Consider the following 23999-nt stretch of genomic DNA (forward strand, 5'->3'; position numbering starts at 1 on the left):
AAAGACACACTCAACAATTACAGTTACACAATCACGAACAAATTGACATTATATACAGGTATATATATATATATATATAGATTTTTTTGGTCTGTAAGTTACATACTCTGAAGTTTAATAACTGAAAGTATATTTGCATAATTCTATATCAATATGTGTATATCCATTGAAATATATATTATAACAGCCTTTACATACAGAAGAAAAGTTAACAAGACATGAAAGTAATCATACACTACGACCATACAGGGTATAGGTTGTTTAACATACAGCTAATAGACTGGCACTACATATAACTTGAATGTCTTGCTGCACAATTAATGTAACATAATTACTTGACTTATTCATATGCTGCATAAATATTTGATCTAACTGTTATAGAATGTGCTGCAATCACCTTTATGTAAACAATTACATCACTATGCTCACATTGCTTTGTCTGTAGTACACATCATATTAGTTGATACAGTTTAAATATTCAATCAACTTGATGCTCTCTGCTGGCAATGAGCTGATGAACCCCTTTTAGCCAAAGCCTGGATTCTTAAGTCTTTATGCACTAGACTTTACCTTTCTGACCTTCCATGTCTCACTGGTCTAGCAAATCAAAAATATTACCTTTCATTGCAGTATGAGAGATTAGCATATTAGACTAACAAAGATCTATCTTAGCTTGCCAGACTTCACAATAATCAAACATAAGCTGACTTAAAATATGCTTCGTGGTTTCTTTTCAGAAAGTTTAAGTCCACAGAATTAGGGCAGTGGTAGTTAACAGGTTGCATAAGTATGTGAGACAAAGGTATATCTATTCCTGATAAGTCACTGATGAGGCGACTTCCCTTAAAACTCATGGAGAATGTTGTAAGTACTTGGATTGCTGCTTTCCAACACACACAGTCTGTAGTTATATGCATTTTTGAAATAAGATGTAAAAGTATACAATATCTGTTCATCATACTAACAATTGGTGACTATCCATATTTCTTTTAACAAGACTGAATTACATCTTAGGCACCGAGTGGTGCGGGTAAAATATTCTTATTTCCTACAGGCAGACAGGCATACAAATGTTAAACATGATTCTATAAATGCACAGTTACAAAAACAACTTCTTCGACAAGTAGTCAAGTATTTAAATCAATAAAGTTTAATAATATACAGTTTTTGGCACATCTAACGAAGACTGCTTGTTAATATGACAACTTTACAATCTGATTTATTTCTTTTCAGTGTGAAAGTATATGGTTTCACAATAACTGTGAAAATTATTTTGATTGCAATATTGAAGTCTTTGGAACATGATGAAACATTGACATTAATCTTCAAAGTGCAACCTTGAATCATTTGACCTGGTTTGTCTTTACTTTGTTACAGCAAAGCTTCCTTACAATTAGAAGAGTTAAAAGACATAGAGTTGAAGCAAAAAGGAGAAAACAGGTAATAAAAAATGTTCCAAAGGAAGAAAAAAACAGTTTGAAGGAGACAGATGGATCAAATCAGAACCAAACAGACGACATCATAGGTACAGGTGTGAAGAATTTGTGATTACAGCATGGACTTATTAAACTGCTCCTTCAGCTCTAGTCTGGCTACAACGGATAAGTGAACCTCATCAGGACCATCGGCCAGTCTGAGGGAGCGAGCCCCAGCATAGAACCCAGCCAGGGGGAAGTCATCACTCACCCCACCGCCACCATGAACCTGGATGGCACGGTCTATGATACCACACGCTGTGCGTGGCACTACAATCTTGATCATCGCAATCTGGAGCAAAGACAGCAAGGAACGCATTGCTATGAAGTAGTGTTAACTTACCTTGTGACATGATACAAGGAATATTTGTCAAAAAAAAAAAGGAATTAAGCTAGAATACCATAAGAATGAGAAAACTGGTAAAAAAGAGATGGATTTGGTGAAGCATCTAGAAAAGTATTCTGCATATCCACAGACTCATCAGCAACAAATTAAACAATATCAATTTTCTCTCCCACACTTGAGTGAAATAGATTTTTCTAATTCCCCCTTTATCAGCTTCACGATATCTTATTCATGTGTCAATAAAAGAGGTCCTCTTTGATGACAATAGCCTGTGCAATGCTGTGAATTTGTGCTTCTAACTCTGAGAGACTTTACTACCAGGTGCTTAGTTGTAACCTCACAAAAATTGGTCATCTAGTGCGGGACGAAATATGATTTATACTTCTCTGCTACTTTCTGCTGATCATCAGATGTGCCTCATGACAAATGAAGGCTAAAGACTCCTTAGATGGAGCTACATTGTATGTACACTTTAATAATGTAAAAGATATGACTTTTGGAAAGGAAATCTTCAACATAAAACTGAATTAAAACTGGGAGTGTCGTCCTATTAAACAATCAAAGAGTCAAGAACTGATACCAGTTCATTAAGACATCAGATATAGATGGGGTTTCTACATCATAGGGAAGCCATGCCCTGTGTGGGCTGGGCTTGGTTCAGTGGAGACAGAGTATTCTCCTCACCTCCTTCCTGGCTCTCCGGGAGCCAAACTTGTCATGCATGTGGGCCGCCTTGAGCACCAGTAGTCTGGCCATGTCCAGCTCAATCCGACTCTCTGCTACCTGGTGCTGGATCACTTGCTGGTCACACAAACATTATGACCAGAGTCCAGAGAGTTAACATTTGTATCCTCACTTGACAATAAATACATATTTCATGTAGAGCTATAACTATCAAGGCTTGGAACTGAATGTTATTCTTACATTTCTTGTACCATACTACAATAGGAGATTTAGGCTTCTACAAACCGTACATGACTTGCTGGCTAGCTTTTGTCTACTCATGTGGACTTCTTCAGGCCAAGTGATTGTACCGTTTCTCTGACACTTGGCCTGAAGAAATCCACAGGAGAGGACGAAAGCTAGCCAGCAAGTCACTAAAGGTTGGTAGAAGCCTAAATCTCCTATTGTACGATCTTCCCATCCGATGAAAGTTTTCTGCATTGTACCATACTACTTCACATTTCATTGTACTTGCAGCAGTTGAGTATTTACCGACACTTCAGACAATGTGTGACAGTCATATATAGTCAGATGCTAACCACTGTGGATAAAATATACAAGTATAAGCTATTCATGACCAGAGTATCAGGTATATAAGAATGAGAGGAATTTGTTTTGCATAGAGAGTGTAGTTTAGATTTTGTTTTGCATAGAGAGTGTAGTTTAACACAAAGGTTCTCTTTTATACTGTTACAGTAAATGAACAAGATCTTACACTCGATCTAATGGAGACCAAGCATACAATCTTATTTACAGAGAGTAAGAATAAAAAAGAAAATGTATCTGGCACATGCAATCATATCAAGACTTAAAATAAAATAAACTCCCTTAATATGTTGATAGAACTGGAATATCATGGGATGACTTCCACACTGGTGTCTTACCATTCTGTTGAGTTTTCTGCCAAAAGCCACCCTCTGCTCAGCTCGTTGACACAGCATCTCAAGGGAACGTTCAGCCAAGCCAAGAAGCCTCATACAGTGGTGGACTCTCCCTGGACCAAGTCTGCCCTGAGCGATTTCAAACCCTCGACCTTCACCTGCATCAAGAAAAGAAAAACTTTTCACTGACCATTCAGAGAGGCTTACATTTTTACGTCATTGCTAAGGAAAGTAAGTTCTATTATTTAGGATTGAATGATCAAAAGATGAAGAGATGACATCTAATAGGGAAGTTAAAAAGACAAAATTTTGTTCATGCTGGTGTTTGTAATACATGTACATGTAATGTCTCTTGATAAGCATATATCAATTCATACCAGGATACACCCGAATTACTGAATCACACTACAGTACAACAAACAAATGGCAATGCCACATCACAAAGTGTTACAACTGAAAACCTTGTCCAGCCATTATACAGGACATACACTGTACACTACCAGAGATAAAATCAAATGAAAAATTGAAGGTGATATGGATCTTACCAAGAATCATGTTTGATGCAGGAACTCTCACATTTTTGAACTCCACTTCAAAGTGTCCATGAGGGGCATCTGTAACAGTGAAGAAAGGACAGAGGGAGACTTTAACATGCCTGGCAGTCTCAGCAAAAGACATTTGGGTCATTCCACGGGGTTGGGGCAACAACATTTTTTTGTGTTCCTAAGGAATTGCTCGCTTTATCCTGAAAATTTCATTAGGTATTTGATGTTGCAATGTGGTTTTGTGGGAAGGTAATTGTGTTGGTGATTACTTGACGAAGAAATAAAAACGTTGAATCACAAGAGTTGGTGCCGGTGTGTCTTTTAGTGATGATGTCCATGCTCTTTTTTTGGGTACCAAGTGTGACATCTAAAAAGGTTGTTTTCAGTTGAAGATATCTGATTGACAGATAAACAAAGTCAGAATCAGATGGTCATAATTGATAAAGCAGCATTTGTTTATCAGCAAAACAGTAATAGGATAGCAAATGAAAAGTGACTTCAGGTCATAAATCATTCCTCAACCACAGGCATACCACCGTTACATGCGATGTCCTAGTTGAACTTTTTTGGTAACGGTGGTATTGTGGTAGATTACTTGCATTCATAAATTATCCTTTCCATGGCTATGTGTCAGAAATAAAGGGCAGGTGGTAGGCAACTTTTCATCAAAAGATCAGCTTTGAAAACATAGGTCTATGTTATGTAAACTAATGGAGGGTCACCGGTATTTTGAGCGATGTCCTGGCTGATTTTGTAACGGTGGATCACATTTCATGGCATGCACAAAAAAAGAGAGACTGGAGAAGAGACCTTGCTGTATCAGGAGGATGGGAGGTAAGCTGAAAACCATGTGCACATAAATCAATCTGATATTGTGCCTTCTGAAGCCCTGCAGTGGCTGATCTTCCAGCAATGTCCCTGTAATGGTGGATTGGATTTCCAAGAAGTTCTCCTTTTTAAAGTGACATAAATGAGGCGATATATATTGGTACTTGTTTCATGACATCAATTTAACCTATCATGAAAATGTGTCAACATATTATAATGGAGAAAGTGTTTTTAAGTTAAAAAAATTATCCCCAACAGTCCAGAATCTCTTATAACAGTCCCACATACCTCTTTTCGTGTAAGTGAAAACTGTAAGTGAGACATTGCCCGTTTTATTCCAGAGTTGCTATAAAGGCCTCAAAGAAAGTAATATCTTTATTACTAGAATTCTGTACAGACAGGTTTTGATTGTTAGCCAACATGTTTCATTTGCAATTAGGCATATTTTTTCCACCAAAATATGTTAAGTTAGTATGGACTGGATCCTCAGAAACCGACTACGATCAGGTAGTCTACTGGCACTAGATCAGGTAGTCTCTCTATGTCCTGTGAAACATCAGTTCTGGTTGTGGGATTTGTGTCAGGATAAAAGTGTTACTTTGTGCATAATGATGCATGACCACAGTCCAATTCATTTTAAGCTATAATTCTGGTAGACCAATCAATGTTCCTCTTGCTTGGTAGCCTCTCGTTAACTTTGCGGTCAGGAGTGGATCTGACTTTATTGCCGACAGTACATTTTGCATGAAGCCACCGAACAAGAGCTAGATTTATCGGTCTATAATTTTGGTAACCTTCCCCAAACTACACCCTCTCCAAACAAATTAATTGATATGAAATACGATTTTAGTGATAAAAAAAACAAAAAAAACAAATGAAGAATGATGAGTGCTGAAAGTTGATGGAGTCACAACTTCTTCGTGAAGAATGTTGATCAACCTGTCAGCGCGTATTATTATTTTTTTTTTCAGTTCACTATCCTTGAAATTTATCTTCTATTTGTTTGGAGTGGGTATTTGTTATAATATGAAAAAGCAAAAGCATGTGTGATTATTTTCAATGTTAATTTTTAATGCAATATATGTAGATTTTAAATATATGTATTCATTTCAACAACTATTTGTGCTTACCAAGTATTTTTTGCATGTTCACATTTAATGTTTTATCCACTAATAAGTTCAGGGATGACATCATTATACTGCAATTAATATTCAATTCTATTGTGTGTCCATGTAAGTGAGGAAAATTAAAGTAATCAAATTCAACAAGCTACAGTATTTTTGGAACGTATCGACCATGTGCTGTCGTTGTAATGCCATGTCTTGACATACTTGTAGTTAGGTAATAGGAGAAATAAACTAGCTCATTTTTTCGTACATCTCTTCGGTAATGCATCAAAGGTCTCAGAGTTTTAATTGTGTATGGAAGACAAAATCTTACCTGTTCATTGCTACACATTTTAGAAGCTTGCCAGGATGTGATGTATACCTTTGCTTGAGTTTATATTGAGTTTGCATCAGGTGGTTGATACTGGACAACTATCAAAATTCAGTAATGTAATACCATTCGATATGACTATTACAGGGACATGATATCCATGTAACAGTGATACAAATCAAAATGATAAGTTGAATTTAAAGTTATTTTTGTCAAACACCAATCATTGAGTACTCAAACATTATGTGTTCTTACTCTCCTTCATTTACGAGGTCAAGAAAAAGTTATGTGAATTAGAATAAAGTAATAGTTGTACACATCTACTGCTCGGACAGAGTCATAAAATCTAAATGTTTGCAGTTTTATAGAAAAAAAGGGGGATGCACACGTTGTGCCAAAAAATACACATTTTGCCATGCATTCATCCATTTTTTTTTTTTTCACCAGGATGCAACTTGCCATACACATGTGTACATTTGATATCATTTCAAGTATCAGAAGCTTTATACCATTATCAGACTGTTAGTTCTGTGCCATTGTACCACCATTTCGGGGACATTATGTCCACGTAACAGATGCATGCACATTTTAAGGTAATGTCTTGAAAGAGATATGGACATTTTAAAGTAATCAAAGATTTAGAAATTATAAGATTTAACAGTCTTTTTGTATTTACACAGAAAAAGACATGATTCAAAAGACAAACTGAAGTGGAAACTTGAACAGGATTAGTATGATTTTGAAAATCACTTGTAAATAATTTCTTACATTCTCGTTTCAACTTTAATATTTAGTCCTTTTATTTCCATCCAAAGAATTTGACATTCAAGGTGTTTTTCTGCTAGTACAACAGTAGTAGTATTAATTGGTCCTGTGGCAAAAAGTGAAATTTGGTATGTAATGACCCTTGATGGACATTTAGTTATAATGCTCCCAATTATACCTCTGTTACAGAGACATGATGTCCATGTAATGGTGGTAACATAAAAAATGGAAGGTCAGGCCAGAAAAAGTGGTCAAGTATTTCCAATGAAAATTATTGCATTCTGATTAGGCATGATTTCTCTTCAATACCTAGTTCTACATTCCATCATAAATTGAATTTCTTTGCTTGGTGAGAAAAAAGAACAACACAGAACATGGTACTTCTATACACAAGGAGTCTCATGTTCCATTTATTGATGCTCTATCTGTCAAAATACTTGCACCATGTTGAAAAATGTGGAACAAAGTGATTAACAATTTTGTTAGTAAAAAGTTTCTTAGGAGTGATTGAGATCAACTCCTTTTATTTTGAAGGTAAGCAAGTATAGTCTTAGCAAGGATGATAAATGATGTCCATGTAATGGTGGTATTTTGTCAAATCTTGTTTCTCAGTTTACTCAAATATGAAGGACAGTATTATGAAGCCTTGAGTGGATTTAGTTGAAGAATTGTCCCACAAAACTTGGAATAAACAAAACAATTCATTTATCACACTTCTATTTTTGGACTCTGATGTCACAATTTTTGCCCCAACCCGATGGAATGACCCATTTACATCTCAGTAGGTTGGAAACTTTACTTATTCATTAAGTCTTAAACATTTATTGACATTACTACAAATGGTAAACCAGTGCATGTAAATCTGAGCGTAACCTAATTTTGAAACATGAAATGCTTACATTTTTTCAAATGTTTTCATGAATGGTTGCAGGGGCGGATCCAGGAATTCCGTAAGGGGGGGGGGGGGGGGGGGGGGGGACACAAACAATATTTTTGGTGCTACTTCCGGACTTCATCTCATTTTTTCTTTTGATTTCTTTTGTTTTAACAACAAATAAAGAGGGGACACGCGCGCCGGTGCACAACCCTCTGGATCCACCACTGGGTTATTTTTAGATTAGCAGTACAGATACTAGCCTGGGAAGGATGCATGAACGATGACTCAATAGTGGCACAAACTTTAACAACAGGAACTAAAATGTTTGGCAGCAAACAATACTCCTTGCTCCAGCTTCTTTAATTTTGCTTTCTAAGATATCCTTAGTTTGGCACATCATTCAATATTGCTCAAGACAAAACATTTCAAGTTGAGATTGGCATCAAATCATGAGATTAATCTGACTTGTAACTTCTAACTAGCCTCAGGTTCATCAGTTAAAGATGTGAACTTACTATGGATGTATATATAAAAAAAAAAATACTTGGGCATCCTCAGTATGAGGCAAGGTAAAGATAGCAAAAATCAGCACCTACCCACATTGCCAAAGACAGATAGAGGGCGCACTTTCCTAAAGCCTGGTGAGTCCGTCGGAACGATGATCATACTGTGCTGTTTGTGGCTGTATGGATCAGATCAAAGTGCAGAGTTCATTAGGACTTTTCATTTCTAATGGAATGAACAATGCTAACAAGAGCCAGATAAAAGAACTGATAACCACCATGATGTATTTTAACCTGTTGAAGACGAGTCCCGAGAATACTTGAACAGGTGTCTATGGGAAATGCATGTTATAGCAAAATCAGTCCATCCTCAATGGGTTAATGAAACATATTATCTACTTTTATTAGCCAGATAAAATGTAATTCTTAAATAATTCCAGTAGAAGCGTCAGAGAAATGCAGCTACTTCCACAAACAATTTTAATAACAGCATTATCTATGTTGCCTATTTTCAAAGAGTTTCATAACACTTAACAAAGTGCAGGGATCCAAGAATGCAGAGTTCTGCTCATTACTGTCCTCTCAACGCAGGCAAGAAAAATAATAACAGACAAGAAGTAAAATTAACCAGCTGAGGACAAGTCCCGAGTATACTCGGGCAAGCGTCTATGGGAAATGCACGTTGTAGCAAAATGAAACCATCCTCAACGGGTTAAAAGCTAAGAGTACTTACATTGGATCGTTTTCTCCTCCAGTTCTGCCCATAACAATGGCTACTGCTAGTCTTGGGTCTCCAGCACCTAAAGGTTAAAGAGAAATAACACATGAGATTATCATGTAAAGAGGAAGTGACCTTCAACTTGCAGTGATTACTTCATTACATGTGACTAGGTCATATGACCTGTATAGCTAAACATTCACTAGTACCTCATATTTCATTATTTAATAGACATTTTTGGGGAACATGAAAGGTTCAGAAGATGCAACTAACTAATTAGAAATTAGTAACTGACATGTATCACAAAAGATTTAAGACTACAGTGACTATTAAATGCTGTTTCACAAATTAGTACTTAATGTTTATCTCAATACATATTTAAAATATTCAGACATTTACACACAGAAATAGTAAGCACTGTATCAACTATATGAATAGCTCAAAGTATATATGTTTTTTTACATACTCTATGATACATAAAATTCAACAGAACAGTATTCTCATTCCAGGCTAATATCATAGTGTATCAATGTTTTACAGTGCTACACTGGTTTAAGCAGCACTGATGCCCAACCATTCACTCATGGGATAGAAAAAAAGATGAAAGCTAGTCAAGAATTTAAACATTCCTGTCACATATGTTACTTTTTGGAGGGATATTGGATTATGAAGCAATGATTTAAGAGACTCACCGCTGCTCCACCATTTCTTGCCATTGATGACGTATTCATCCCCATCTCTTGTGAAGGTACACTGCATATTGGTCGCATCACTTGACGCTACATCAGGTTCTACAAAGGATCATACAAGAGAGATTTGGATTGGGTTAAAATAATGGCTATGATATATTCAGTGCTGCTGCTGACCAATCCACGATATGATTTAAAATTCGAAGTCATTTCAACAATTCAGTGTAGTCTGATGTATTAGTTGAGAGAAATATTAGTAGATCTTTTTTTCCCACATAAAGACCTCAAGAAAGGATATCACAAGATATTGGATTGAAAAGAAGCACCAGGTACTGATGTTAATCCAGATAATTTGGGGAAAATCAAGATATATCTCTGCTAACAAGCAGGAGACTAAACTTGTGCAATAATGTTAGTACTGAGATATTAAAAGCAATTAACTTTAAAACAGTCATGGAATGCTGTGTCCAAGAGATCCTTCTAAATGCTTTGTACGCATGAGTGTGTGTGGTTGTCATTTTATCGTTCTCATGTGTGAGTACCAAGTATTCAATGGTGTACATTGACTTTACACAAACAAGCCTTATAATCCTCCATCATCTGGAAAAAGGTAGCATTTCCTGCTACAAGGAAACAGACATATAAGATAGCATGATGCAGGATAGCAGGATATCTTCATTAGGTATTCCATCTTGCTTTAGAATCATTTAAGACCATGGGTAAAATCACCCTAAAAGATGATGCACTCCTATTTGACATGGATAAGGTCAGAATTTTTTTCTCCATAATACATATAACGTCGATAGGGTGACAAGACCTTATATCTGCAATTTTGGTGAAAATGACTTTTTTGGATTAATGGTCAAATAATGGGTTAAGTGATGTCCTGTCCAAATCCCAACTGTCTTACTCCAAAAATGAAGCCACCACAGCATGTCAAAGGAAAGGCTATCCCATTCGCCACAGTGCTTCGGCCGCCGTGTTTTTTGGCTCTCCTGAACATTTGACATTTTGTAGATACGAGGTCTTGTCACCCCAGCAATGATAAGTATTATGTGATCTCCATTGTGACATTAGTAATGTAGTATACCAATATCAATGATGAGTAAACTGATAAAAAGTTTATCTCCCCACCAATGACACTCAGAATCATAAATATAGCAGTAAGGTACAATGTAGCTCCCCTCTATGAGAATCCCAGAAGATTATAATTAATTGGATGGACTTCACTCCACCTGTCATGCAGTAACAGGACCTGATGCGGCCCTCCAGAAGTGGGCGGAGCCATTTTTCCTTCTGCTCTGGAGTCCCAAAGAGGTGGAGGACCTCCATGTTGCCAGTGTCTGAAGAAAACATGATCAAAAGGCAGGAGAGTGAAAACACTGGCTTACATTCAATCAGGTATTATTACAGATCACATGCATTGTCTCTCCTTGCTGGATGTGTGTTAAGATCACTAAGGGGTGTTGCCAGAAAGTTGAAATCAATTGCAACTACCCCAAATCAACTGCAAATCCTGCAATTAACTGCAAATTTGTAATAGTTTGTAATAATTTGTAATAGATATTTGCAATTGATTGCAACTTGACTTCCTTGCAACACGCCATTAGTATTCTCTGCACTACCTATTCTACAACACCACCATCTGTACAAGGTCCTACTACAAATATCAAATCATCTACTATGCTTTTTATCAGATATGAACTGTAAACTTGATAGAGAGCACTTCCATGCCAGAAAGCTGCAATTTATCACATACTCTGATTTGTAATGATGTGCATTCAATCATATGAGCTGAAATCCAACCCACTTCTTGGGTATGGTCAAAATTATTTTATTTGATTAAGAATAATAGATGGGGATTTCATTGAATGGACTGACGGCAAAGTTGGAAACAGTAAGAGTGTAAATACAAAACTTGAAACTGTAATATTAAAATCAATCTCTTTTTCAAGAGCCAATGCCAGAAATGGCAAGAGAACAGGGGATATATTGGGTGTAAGGAGGACAAGAGTAGCAAACATTCCACACACTAATGAGGACCAAGAAGGCAGGAGTGAGCCAAGTTGGGGTACCTGGGGCTGCACAGTTGAAAGGCTCTGGACCAATGGGGGATCGTCCCATCTCTTCAGCCATGTAGGCATATTCCAGCTGGGTTAGACCAGATTCACTTGGCAAGAACAGGTTCCACAGACCAGCCGCCTTGGCTTTGGCCTAATGTAGTGAGGTTAGGTGTGGGAAGAGATGTTAGCACTGACATTTGGTGTCTGGTATATCCCTTAATATATCATGAACAACATAATGCTGGATTAGAATGAAAACAGACTTTTCATTAATTTGAAAACTTGTCATTTCCAGCAAATAGCAGCAGAGGCTGCATGAAAATTTAGCATAAATACATTATTTTACTGAAATAAGAAGTTCAATGGAACACATGTTTTAAGGCAATAAGGTCATTATATCAATATGTGTACCTTACATTCTGCTAGGATCGAAAGCTCAGGCCCCTTTTGACTCCATTTTACTCCATTGGCTCGCCTTTATTGGATAAGCAGTTTTCAGCAGCTTTTTTTGCTACACTTGCATTCTGATAACTTCATATCTTGGTTCAACTTACTTTCAGTTCTTCCATAATTGGTGGGATAGTCCATGGGTTCTCTGCAGTCTGCACATGCTTCATGAATATCTAGAAAGAGTTGGATATCAATAAAATCCTAAATAATTCATGTCAAACTATACAATAAAGCTTGCTTGAGTATACTTTTCACATGTTAAATAATCATCCATGTCAAAGGTTCATACAAATCTGACAGTGAACTGAATCAATATTCTACTGTCACAAAATCTTAAATAACATACTTTTAAGGTACAAACTCTTTTGGTCCTGATAAATTAAAACCTTGAACAATCAACATCATTACCAACAGTACTCACAGGCACTGTATGTGAGATAGACAAGATATATAATACATAGTGTAATGATAATGCACAATAAAATATATGGTGAGACAGTACAATACAATGAATCATCACGAATAGTGAATGAGAGCTATAAAAAAAATGCTACTTTGTCATTAAGGAACAATCACTGTGGAAAGCAAATTACATTTTGAGAAAGTCTTCCTGGCAACTTTCTTTGCTTCTTGACTACATAACAAATGGTATATTATATGCCTTAACTCTTTATGTGCCATGGTGGAAACCTCCTGTGTGCCACGTTATTCTGAGACAGGAAGGTAGTCATGCTCTGAGAAAGAATTATGTTTTTCCAATTTGTATAACTCCTACAAATTTCTGTTAAGACGGGCATACTAGTAGGCAAAGTTAAAGAGGAATGCCAAGCTTTGTTTCGATATAAATTGTATGACGAATCTATTTTCAATTTTTTCTTTTGAATGACCAGTTGCTACATTACAGTAAAGGCATGACTTTTGCACATAAAACCGTGACAAAAACTTAGAATGTATGAGCAAATCTAGTTGGGAACGCCGCTTGATAGTCAATCCCCCATAGAATGCAAACCGTATATGAGAGGAACAAAAGCACGAGAAACACTTTCATCGTGCCGCGGGATTAGCGGTGATTAGTGATTTATCGATCGGTTTTGGCGGTTTTGTTTGTTGAGCAGAATATGCGAAGTTGGCACGCCGTCGACTGAGTCGGACGTGCGAAAGTGGCACATAAAGAGTTAATATATTCACATAATGGATTCTCATCAGGGAACTGAAACATGAATGTTAAATCATGCTTCATGTTCATAGAATATTTGGAAGGTTATGCAGCATGGTTAATAGGAATGTTCTATTTTGATAACAATATTGGATCTTAAACCATTGAGGATGAGTCCCGAGTATACTCCGGCAAGCTTCTACGGGAAATGCATGCTGTAGCAAACTCAAGCCGTCTTCAACGGGTTAATGAGTCTCAAAGGGGCTTGATATTTTAAGTAAAAACAAACCACCTGAAAGGCTTTTATTAACAGCTAAGTCCATATTGACTGTTTGCAACTTACTGGTTCTGCAGGCAAGACTTCATTCTTCATGAAGTCTTTGACCTTCTGTAGAATTTCCTTGCCTCTCTCTGACATTGGTTCCATGGCTAAGAATGGGGGGCTATTCTCACTGACGGAATTCACTTGTCTTGTTTCTAGTTTCCTTGACTGCATTCTAGCCACGGAATCAGAATGACATAAAATTGAAATCATGATTTGTTCCTTCCACCTAACAGTCCTGGGGGTCTTCATAAAGCTGTTCTTAAAGTTACGAACGACTTAAGAATGACTAGTGATCAGTTTTTTTGCTTAATTACTGAAATTCTGATAAGTATAGCACATCAGAACTGATCACCAGTCATTCTTAAGTCGTTCGTAACTTTACAAACAGCTTTATAAAACACCTCCCTAGTTGATTAATTGAAATATAAACTACTTGCAGCACAATTCTATTGGGATTACCTATTGGCTTACAATCAGTAAATATGTATTTCTTTTTCAAATAAATATACGATGACAAATATAATGACAAAGGGATTTTTTTCATTTTGTACACATTGTGATCAAGCTTATTGACTTATCTGCCTAGTAGTATTCAATATTTGTAAGACTGTCCTATTGAAGGCTCCTTGATGTTAGACTAGTCACTAGTTGCTAAGTTGAATACATTACATACTTTTTATATTACCCCACCAAAATCCATTTTACTACATGAAACACTGTCCGAAAAGAATGTGAATGTCAATGAGTTTCATCATAAAACACTTCTCTTGATACTGTCATCTGTCCAAGTATAGTCAAAGTATATATGTTTAGGACAATTCTGAATGGGCTACTATCGGGAAAACATCCACAATACCTGAGAGGAAGAAAGAGTATTTGCTTAACTGTGTAAACATAACCCATGTGCATACCCCTTTTAGCGTGTTCTATGGAATGAATATGCAACCTAAATTGTATGTATTTCTGTGAAGAAGTCATACTCATAATACTGTTGTGACACAAAATTGCTATACAAAACAAAAACAAAACATGAGTTTATACATATCTATGAACACCAAAATAACTGATTAATTTGCATATATATTTCTGAAAGTTTGCCTTAATCATTTGTCATTGCTGGTTGTTATGATATGCTCATTGGTCACTATCTTGAATACCGTTTGAAGTTGTACACTTTTCTCTGTGTCTGTAACCCACAGTATGGCATCGTACTAGTCTAGTTTGGAGAATTCTAGAGACTTGTGGTTTTATCAATGATATCAAATTTATCTAGCAGGTTTTGTGTCAATAATCATACCAATCTCTGAACTGTGATTACTCTGCCTATTACACCAAGCTATCCATAGCCTTCAATTGTACATACATAACATTTACATTATCTTGTGCACGATAATGTTGATTCACTATTTTCTTTAAGTAACGAGAAAGAGAAGCTACCCACAGTGAGTGGAATCACAGCACACGTCTTCAAATGTTATGTAACGAGGAACTAACAAGAGTCACCTTGTATTTCAACTCACCCTTTTCCTACATGCAATGCGACATCAGAAAGAAGTCTTGCTATATCCTGTAGTCCTGAGGCAGACTCTGAGCTTGCATTACCCAGCCTAGACCTGGCATAGACACCCTGTATGTAAACAGACAGACCAAAGGTCATGTGTGCACAAAGCTCACTGAACAGTTCAAAGGTCACTTTTTATCTGACTTAGGGCACACTTCACATGTATACCAAAGTTAAGGCAAAGTCAATGTCATACCCAGCAAACAATTTACCACTATTTCCACTTACAACAACTGTAGATCCCTTTCAAATATACTCACTCATATCACTAGCTGTGAAGAGCAAGATTTTGGTTTGGTTATGCAATTCGCTTTCAACATGTATGTATATATAATTCTTTTTTAACTCGTTGAGGACGAGTCCCGAGTATACTCAGGCAAGCACCTACGGGAAATGCATGTTGCAGTAAAATCAAACCGTCCTCAAAGGGTTAAACAAGTTGTATGTAGTGTGTGCTCCAAAACAGATAGGAATGAAAACCAAAGCAATGCAAAGAAGTTGCAACATAAAAAAGATATATTTGAAAAAAAATATAGAACTTGACATCATAACTATGAAGGCTCAGGAAGAACTGATTACATGAGGATAAATTTGAGAATTGGTAGATCAAAATATGTGGAAAAACTGGAATGGACTCTTTGACACACTGTCAGTTATCAATAGCTTCCTTTGACAACACTTTACCTCACATATTGACGATGCTCTGAAATAAGAGAGAGCTAAATAGAATTCCCAGTCCCGGACAGGGAATGGTTCCCCCGTGTGACTGCAGTAGACCCTCATGTACTCATCTCTGTTGGGGATACCTGGCACAGTATTGATGTCACTACCACCAGCTAAGGAGGCAAGAGAACAATAAGTAAGAGTCTTGTTAAGTAACAAGTCCCTCTGAGTGGAATTCAACATTACTTTCACTTGCATTTTACACAGGAACATATCTATGTCATAGGTATGTATTTGAAATTGTTGTTAGCCTGAAAAAGATTGTTCTCTGGATCTGCATATCACCCATAACCTACTCGTATGCTGCACACTGCATAACTTTAGGGGGAATAAAACTCCATCCATATATCTATCTATCTATCTATCTATCTATCTATCTATCTATCTATCTATCTATCTATCTACCTACATGTATCTATCCATCTATTTTATCTATCTTTCTATCTACCCATGTATCTTTCTATCTACTTACTTGAATCTATCTATCTTTCTATCTACCCATCTACCTATCTATCTACTTATATCTACCGACCTACCTATCTACAACTGTATCTAACTATCTAAATGTGTCTATCCGTCTGTTCAAAGCAGTTTGTAAATAAAGAAATCAAGCTCCCCAGTCATCCTGGTCACCTTTCATTTGGAATCTCAAAGATTTCTGTCATTGTATCAAAAAATAAAAAGGAAAATGGTTGGAAGCAGCCAAGTTTGAAAATTAGTACAATGTGGCAATCTGAACACAGTATGAAACACAAAGAGGACAAAGCACATAGCAATGAACAGGAGAATGAAGGCTAGTTTGAAAAAAAAATTTCAAACTGAAGTATATGATTGCCTTAACAAAGAGCTAAGTATGTAAATATTTGTAAGATTTGGCCAATTGAATGATAATTTTGTATTTATGATAACTTAACAGTATCTTAAATAAGTTATACAATGTATTGGTTTTGAAAGGGTGATACACTATTAAAAAAATAATCTCAGTAAAATAAGGGAATATCATTCAAACATTTCCAGAAAGGGCGTATGTGTGCACTACATAATGAGAGATGCAATGCATGATACAAAACATCATCATATGATGGAGATGAGTAAGTTAAAGGAGCCCTACGGATGTTGCGTTAGATAACTTAGCAATACTGAAATAGTTATGACTACCCACAACTTGTTATAGTACACCCACTTCATCACAAGTCTGTATTTTTTACCAACCTGTAACTTAACAAGTTTCTATATAAAGCAACATTCATATTCATTCTGTAGAATTGACAGGGATATGGTGAAGTGTGATATTATCTTAGGACAACAAAGGTATTAGTACAAAGAATTGATTCTATTCCTCCAGGCAACTAGATGTACCATGTCAATTAACCCCTTGAGGACGGACTGATTTTGCTACAACACGCACTTCCCATAGACACCCGCCCGAGTATACTCGGGACTCATCCGCAACGGGTTAATGTCACATCTCCTGCATCACTGAAAATAAGTGTTTCATATTGTCACTCACCGAGAGGATTCCCAACACCGCCCTCGTAGTCAGAAGGCCAGTAGTACGGTGAACAATTATAGGCCAGATCAGTCAATGGGTCTCCTAGTGTGGATAGCTCCCAGTCCAATACTGCTATCACTTCAGGCTGTGTGAAAGTAGTGTGCAAATTTTTCATTTATTGGCAATAGCTTTATTCCTCTGGATAATGTGGTATGTACTCTTACGGAGCAGAGAAAAAGTTTCACCGCAGAATGTAACAGTGTGCAGTGTTCAGTAGAGTCATTACCAAGTTTTAAAAAATGTATGTGCAAGCATTTCAGCTCCTTAAGCAATTTGGAATTTTTTGTGAGTAACAATAATGGCTTGGTATTTCTCACACATTGTGTGCTGGTCAGATCTCTTATAATGTTTCAGTAAGTCAAGCTAATAAAAAAAAAAAAAGAATTATCCAAAAGATGAAACACAAAAAGTAAGCGGCATTAGGCCTGTGTTTGACATGACATCAAAAATCCAATTGAATGTGAAGTAAAGATTACATAATCTTTCGTGTGAGCCAAGAGAAACAAAACCAAGTCGAGAAGAGTTTGTGGTATCAGCATATTTTTTCCACATAAATGAAACTATTTACAGTTATGACAATTTAAAGGAAAAGATTGCCATTATTATTGTCTAACTACCTTTGTTGGGTGGAAGATCATATTCTCCAACCGGTAGTCTCCATGCACAATGGTACACTTCTCCTCAGCTTTTGGAATGTTGTTTGGAAGCCATTCAAACAGCTCTGTAGCTGATGGAACTTCTGGTAAGGAGGCTATCTTGACTGCGCCTTGAAACTGCCTTGTCCAAGTGTTGACCTGGATGAGATACTCAAAGCTGATAAAACGGGACCTGGACCCTCTTACATCCCAGACTTATTACCATGGTAACTTACACGAACAGCAATTAAACTGACTGTCTACTACAAAGGTGTTTTCTGGACCTGCAACAGAGCCTCGAAAGTATCAATTCTCTGATAGTTTTTAATCTATGCATCAATGAGATTTCAAATCAAAAGTTCATCTGATGGGACTTTGAGTACACAGGAATGCTAAATTTCAGCTCTGTCGAGTTTGACTAATGATATTGAATGACATGATCTGTGCTTTGTTTCACATACAGGTGTCATTGCGTATCATTTTTTTTTTCTGCTTGGTAAGTTTCTGAAAAGTTTAAAAATTTGATATTCTGCATTCTAAGAGATGTCTTTTTGCCATTTATATTGCAATAGTAAATTAAAGTTGTGGGCACTTCTCTCTCCATAGCAATACAAGATTCTACATAGAACTGATCATCTGAAAGCAATCACTGTGTTAACTCTCTTTTAAAAATATTGCATATCTAATTATTTTACATCTAATAATATGTAGATGATGGATACAACAAAGCCGAAGAAGAAGAAGAAGAAAAGAAGAGGAGGAGGAGGAAGATGAAGAAAAAGAAGACGAAGAAGAAAAAAAAGAAGAAGACTCCTCTAATCATCTCTGACTCTGCCTTCTGGTCCATACTTCAAGTGGAAAAATGAGAATATGTTTAGAAAAAACAAATAATACACATGAAAAAAAAGTATCATTCTTGTCCACCCTGGTATCAAGAAATCATTATACACATTGGGCTGCATAGAGAACCTAAAAAATTTCTGGTCTGCAACACAGACCTGTATCTACAACAACCAGTCAGTCATTGCTTAGCAACGCTGACCTACCTGTCGCCTGCAGAAACCTCCAACCTTGCCATAACCATGGAGACCAAGTTTGCTGTAGTCTAGGGAGTGAAGGTGTGCTAGGGTCTTGATCATTGCAAAGTAAATCTCCCTCCTCTCATCAGGACTAAGGTCCAGGAGGGCAAGGTCCCTGAAGATACGTCCCTAGGGGATGAAGGGAAGTGCAAAGGTTCATTGAGAAATGATTAGACACAGAACAGAACAGAACAGAACAGAGACACAATTCAAAACAGCAACAATCAGATTAAACAAAATGAAATGGTCTCTCAGAATATGACAAACATTAACCTGTTGAGGATGGGCTGATTTTGCTACAACAGACATTTCCTATAGACACTTGCCCGAGTATACTCAGGACTCATCCTCAACAGGTTAAGAGGAAGAGAAAGAGACACTGCATACAAAATTAAGCACAAAAGAAAATCAGTAAAATGAGAAAAATATCTGCATCGAGAATAGCTCATGTTCCTATCAGCAAGAAATAAACAACACCTATAATCTAAATAAATCTGTTAGAAAAACAGAACATTATGGGGTCATCCTACCACAGTAGACTGTAACAGAATGTTTAGCATGTATGATCTAAGAGGGAACAATGAGAAGACTATTGCATCAATCTTCCAGATAAAATGGCTCCTGGGACTGGCCAGCTTGCAGGGAAGCAAACCCAAACTATGACTCACCCTGACATGTTCCATGACATAGAACTCTGTTCCAATGACTGATGGATCCTCACAGTGTGCCAAGGGTTTAGGAACGGGGAATCCTGCCCCATAGAGGGCGCTCTGTATACGATACTCTCTGCCAACCTGACGCACATAATGCAAAACAAAATTTGCAAAATTTATTGTTCAGTGAAAGTTTTTGCAATCTATCTATCTGTCGTCATGGCGATTAATACATTTAATTGAACCGTGAAAGCACTTCAAGTTTACTGGACACACAAGGAATACAGTTTGTGATATTCAGCAGACTAGAAACATTACATCATGGATACTAATGACATATCACTTCTAGCATTGGTGGTTGATAAAGCTCAAAATGGAGAATGATATCCCTTTTACATTTCACATCACTCTTATATCAACATACTTTCCCAAGCAAAACTGTTTGTCTCCTTAAATGTCATATAAACTTTTAAACATTACAAAACCTCTCAAGATAAAGTGGAGTATGGGTGTGAAATCAATCCCAAACTCTAATTAAGATCTGACTAAAATGAGGGTCAAATATTTGTAAACTCTTCTAAAAGCAATGCAACTGAGGCATGTGCTGGAAGTTTACACACAAAGATCATTAGAAATGTTTGATTACCAGTTTTGAAACTTAGGTTTGTCTTCACAGAAAACAAAACATTTAAATTTGACAGTAGCATCGGTATCTTGGTCTTTCACTCAAAGCAACAAGAGGTACGCAAGTCTTTTTTTGAATTTGTCATGCGTTGTGAAAAAATTTCTAATTGGAGAAAATAAGTGGAAACTGAATTGACAGATGTGAGGAACAGACACAAAATTGTACCTAACAAAAACTTGTAATTGGACTTGACCTTGTATTCAACTCTTATACCTAAGGTTATTCTTCCCTTACACTGACTTCTTAAATTGTGTTCTAGCAAATTTATCTCAGGAAGTAAAGAGGAAAAAAAAAAGATTTTGACTATTGAAATCACTCAATGGTCCCCTTGGCTTTTGTCTGCTATTTTGACCATTTTCTTCACCTTCTTTTCCAAACTCAGTAATGTTTAAGAAATAACAGAACATCACAACATGAATAACAAAATGAATAAACCAAGAAAAAACATGGATGACTGTCTTTGTACTACATTCTATCCCCATATGAATTACACTTTCCTTGAATCTGCAGTTAACTCCAGCTCCAAAGATTTGATTTTACCAGAACTTGTTTAACTGCCAACATTCATTGTCTGAAAAAAATACAAATAATTTTACTGTCACTCCTGTTTCTATTGAAGACTAAGCATTTGTGACAGGCTATGTTGCTCGTTGCAGATGACAAGAAAAGAAAATTATATCAAAAATATCATATGTAATACATAAATTTATTATCATTATTATATATTTATCAGCCTGGCAAGTAGTTTTGAACGAACTTTTCTATGCAATGAAACTAAACAGTAGATTGTAATTCTATGACCCAATCCTCAAGATTCTTATACCTGATGAGCCCCTTTAAGAAGTCTTCCTGGTGGCTTCTTCCTCATCACAAGTTCTCTTCCATCTTTGTTTAGATAGAAAGTTGGATTGGACTGACCAGACCTACAAACACACAGGTCAAAAGACAACATAACCAGGCAGGTGCAAAGCGCAGGTGTTGAGAATACAAATTTGATGTAATCTGTAGGTATCGGTACCCATACAACCTCATTCAACCATTAAAAAGAAATCAAATCTTAAAGGTAAGTAGATTCCATTAATAATCACATTGATGCTATGCCGTGAGAAGTCCTTGACAGTTCATAGATACAATGTGGAGTGCTCCTCTCTGTACCACATGTTTATCAGTTCTATGGCATGTACATGAACATGATGTACCGATAATTGGTCCCACCACCCACAACACTGAGTCTCTACAGTAGACCTGGAATATTGTGCAGTTTGAAAATTTTCATAACTTTTGCATTTTACTATTACAATGACAGCTACCATGCAAAACTAACAACTTGAAAGTATCACGGTGATATCAATATACAATGTATTTACACAGAATATCTGTTTGTGAAATGTAAACAAAGTCAAGGAAATGCACTGAAATTGTTTTAAAGTTTGTATGTCCTTGTTGCAGCCCTAAAAACTAGATTCCTGCCATTGTAGAGGTACATTGTAGGTTATTTAGATCTTCTTTCAAAATTAAATAGAAAGCTCTTTATGATGTAGAGGGAAACAATACCGTATTTCTGATTTAATTTTGTAGGACCTGGAAAAAAAATCATTGTTATTGGTATAAAAGGGAACATAAATCTGCAGAGTCTAGAGAAATGGGTTTAGTTTTTCATTTCTTTTTAAAAAACTCTAAGGTGTGTACATTCCCGTAAGATTTCATACATGTATGCAATGTTGGAAGACATTATTCTTTAACCACACAAAAATTTGGTGACATTTATGGCCTTTAAGTGCTATATTAAAGGGATGGTATATAGTATGAGTATCTTTTCAGGTAGAATGAGTGCTTTATGTAGAGTCTCTACATTATTGTAGTATTGGATGAGGTGAGAATTCAGCTTTTAACTTTTTGTGAGATACCGCTACTTGGAAACCAGCTCTATGAAACATTAAAGAGTATACAATTCTATTTCTAAGAGGAATTCAAAATTTATTTGATGAAAATCAGTTTTGAAATGACTGAGACGTCCAAACAAATAATACTATGGTATAACAAAGCAATCATAACAAAAAGTGGCTCCCACATTTTATTAGAATTGCTTTGTTTTGGATATCTCAGCCATTTCAAAAAATTTTCATCAAACAAACTTTGAATTCCTCCTATAGGAAGTTAGAATAAATATACTCTTCCATATTTCATTAGAAGTTTCTTTTGATCTAAAAAAAATCATCATCAAAAAACTTTGGCAACCTCGAAGCATGAAGCCCCATCTCAACCACAACTGCACCAGCCCTTTAAAGTTAATAAGAATCATAATAACAATAATGACATACTAAATATCAAATAAATATTAATAATAGGTCCTTAATAAGTTAAACGGCACGCATACGATCATCATCATCATCATAATGATGACAATAACAAGCGCGAGAGGTACAGGATGGTTTCCAATTTTCACAGGATACAATCAATCATGGTTTACATGGAGCTTTGATGGCTGAGTGCATGAGCACTCCCCCCCCCCCCCCCCCCCCTTAAAAAAAAGAAAGAGGCAAAGCACATACTAGTACAGTAGTAGTACACACAGCACACATACAATTCTGACACTAGTAAAAGCACGTCTAGTTCGTTCAGGAGTACAGCTTTACGGCGTCCGACGACCAGGAGGCACCTTTTATACAATACGAGTGAATACCAACAGCATGCAGCTAACGTTAGACCTCTAAACGTTACAGCTCTCCTGACCTTGGTGTTTATTAGGGCTCTATGGCTATGCTCTACCTTGTGCTGTGGGTCTCGTCAGACTCGCAGCAGAGGAGTCATAAGAAATACTACTACTGCTTTACCGGTATTGCAGTACTGTGAGCTTTGATGGCCCTCCAGGAAAGTTGGAGACGTTCTCCTTAAGATATTCATGGAGACTGTCTTCGTCGAAGCGATGCTGCTTCCGAACTTTGCTTGCGTCTGTTGCCATGATTGCTTCTGAGCTGAGTACAATCGCGGTCCGGTTATCGGTGGAGGAGCTGAGTACGTACCGACCTCGCCTAGCTAGGGGTACCGGCGGCCGACGCGGCGGCGGGCTGCGCCCACCACTTCGCTGCTACAGTGGCTATGTGATCTTGGCCCACAGGCAGTGTTGTCTACATGGCACTAACCGCTAGCTGGCGCTGTGAATGGTCTCCCTCTCAGACAGACAGATCCATCCATGGAGTGGATCCATCCCATCCACGGTCACACACACAATACCACAGGGAGGTGAGATAACTCACCTCATTGCTCACTCCCTGCTGCAGCGCTGCACACACACACGTTTTCGTCAGATGCAGTGCACATCACGCGTAC

The 23999-nt window shown here is 36.9% G+C and overlaps 1 protein-coding gene across 1 annotated transcript; it reads right to left on the bottom strand.

Moving 5' to 3' along the window:
* Positions 1 to 1358: 1358 nt before the first annotated feature.
* Positions 1359 to 23643, bottom strand: LOC139721161 (acyl-CoA dehydrogenase family member 11-like). Its single transcript, XM_071632490.1, has 19 exons — positions 23504 to 23643; positions 21493 to 21592; positions 20000 to 20125; positions 19299 to 19460; positions 18235 to 18411; positions 17576 to 17702; positions 16027 to 16178; positions 15302 to 15408; positions 13800 to 13953; positions 12405 to 12473; positions 11863 to 12001; positions 11023 to 11130; positions 9791 to 9889; positions 9114 to 9180; positions 8474 to 8559; positions 3971 to 4039; positions 3429 to 3583; positions 2506 to 2622; positions 1359 to 1767 (listed from the first exon to the last, which is right to left on the bottom strand). The coding sequence occupies exons 1-19, from the start codon at positions 23629 to 23631 to the stop codon at positions 1549 to 1551; spliced, it is 2361 nt and encodes a 786-aa protein (XP_071488591.1). The 5' UTR covers positions 23632 to 23643; the 3' UTR covers positions 1359 to 1548.
* Between the last annotated feature and the right edge of the window lie 356 nt (positions 23644 to 23999).

This window comes from Diadema antillarum, unplaced genomic scaffold, assembly GCF_040938485.1.
Source record: "Diadema antillarum isolate AM-2024a unplaced genomic scaffold, OU_Dant_1.0 scf00000139, whole genome shotgun sequence".
Taxonomy (NCBI): Eukaryota; Metazoa; Echinodermata; class Echinoidea; order Diadematoida; family Diadematidae; genus Diadema; species Diadema antillarum.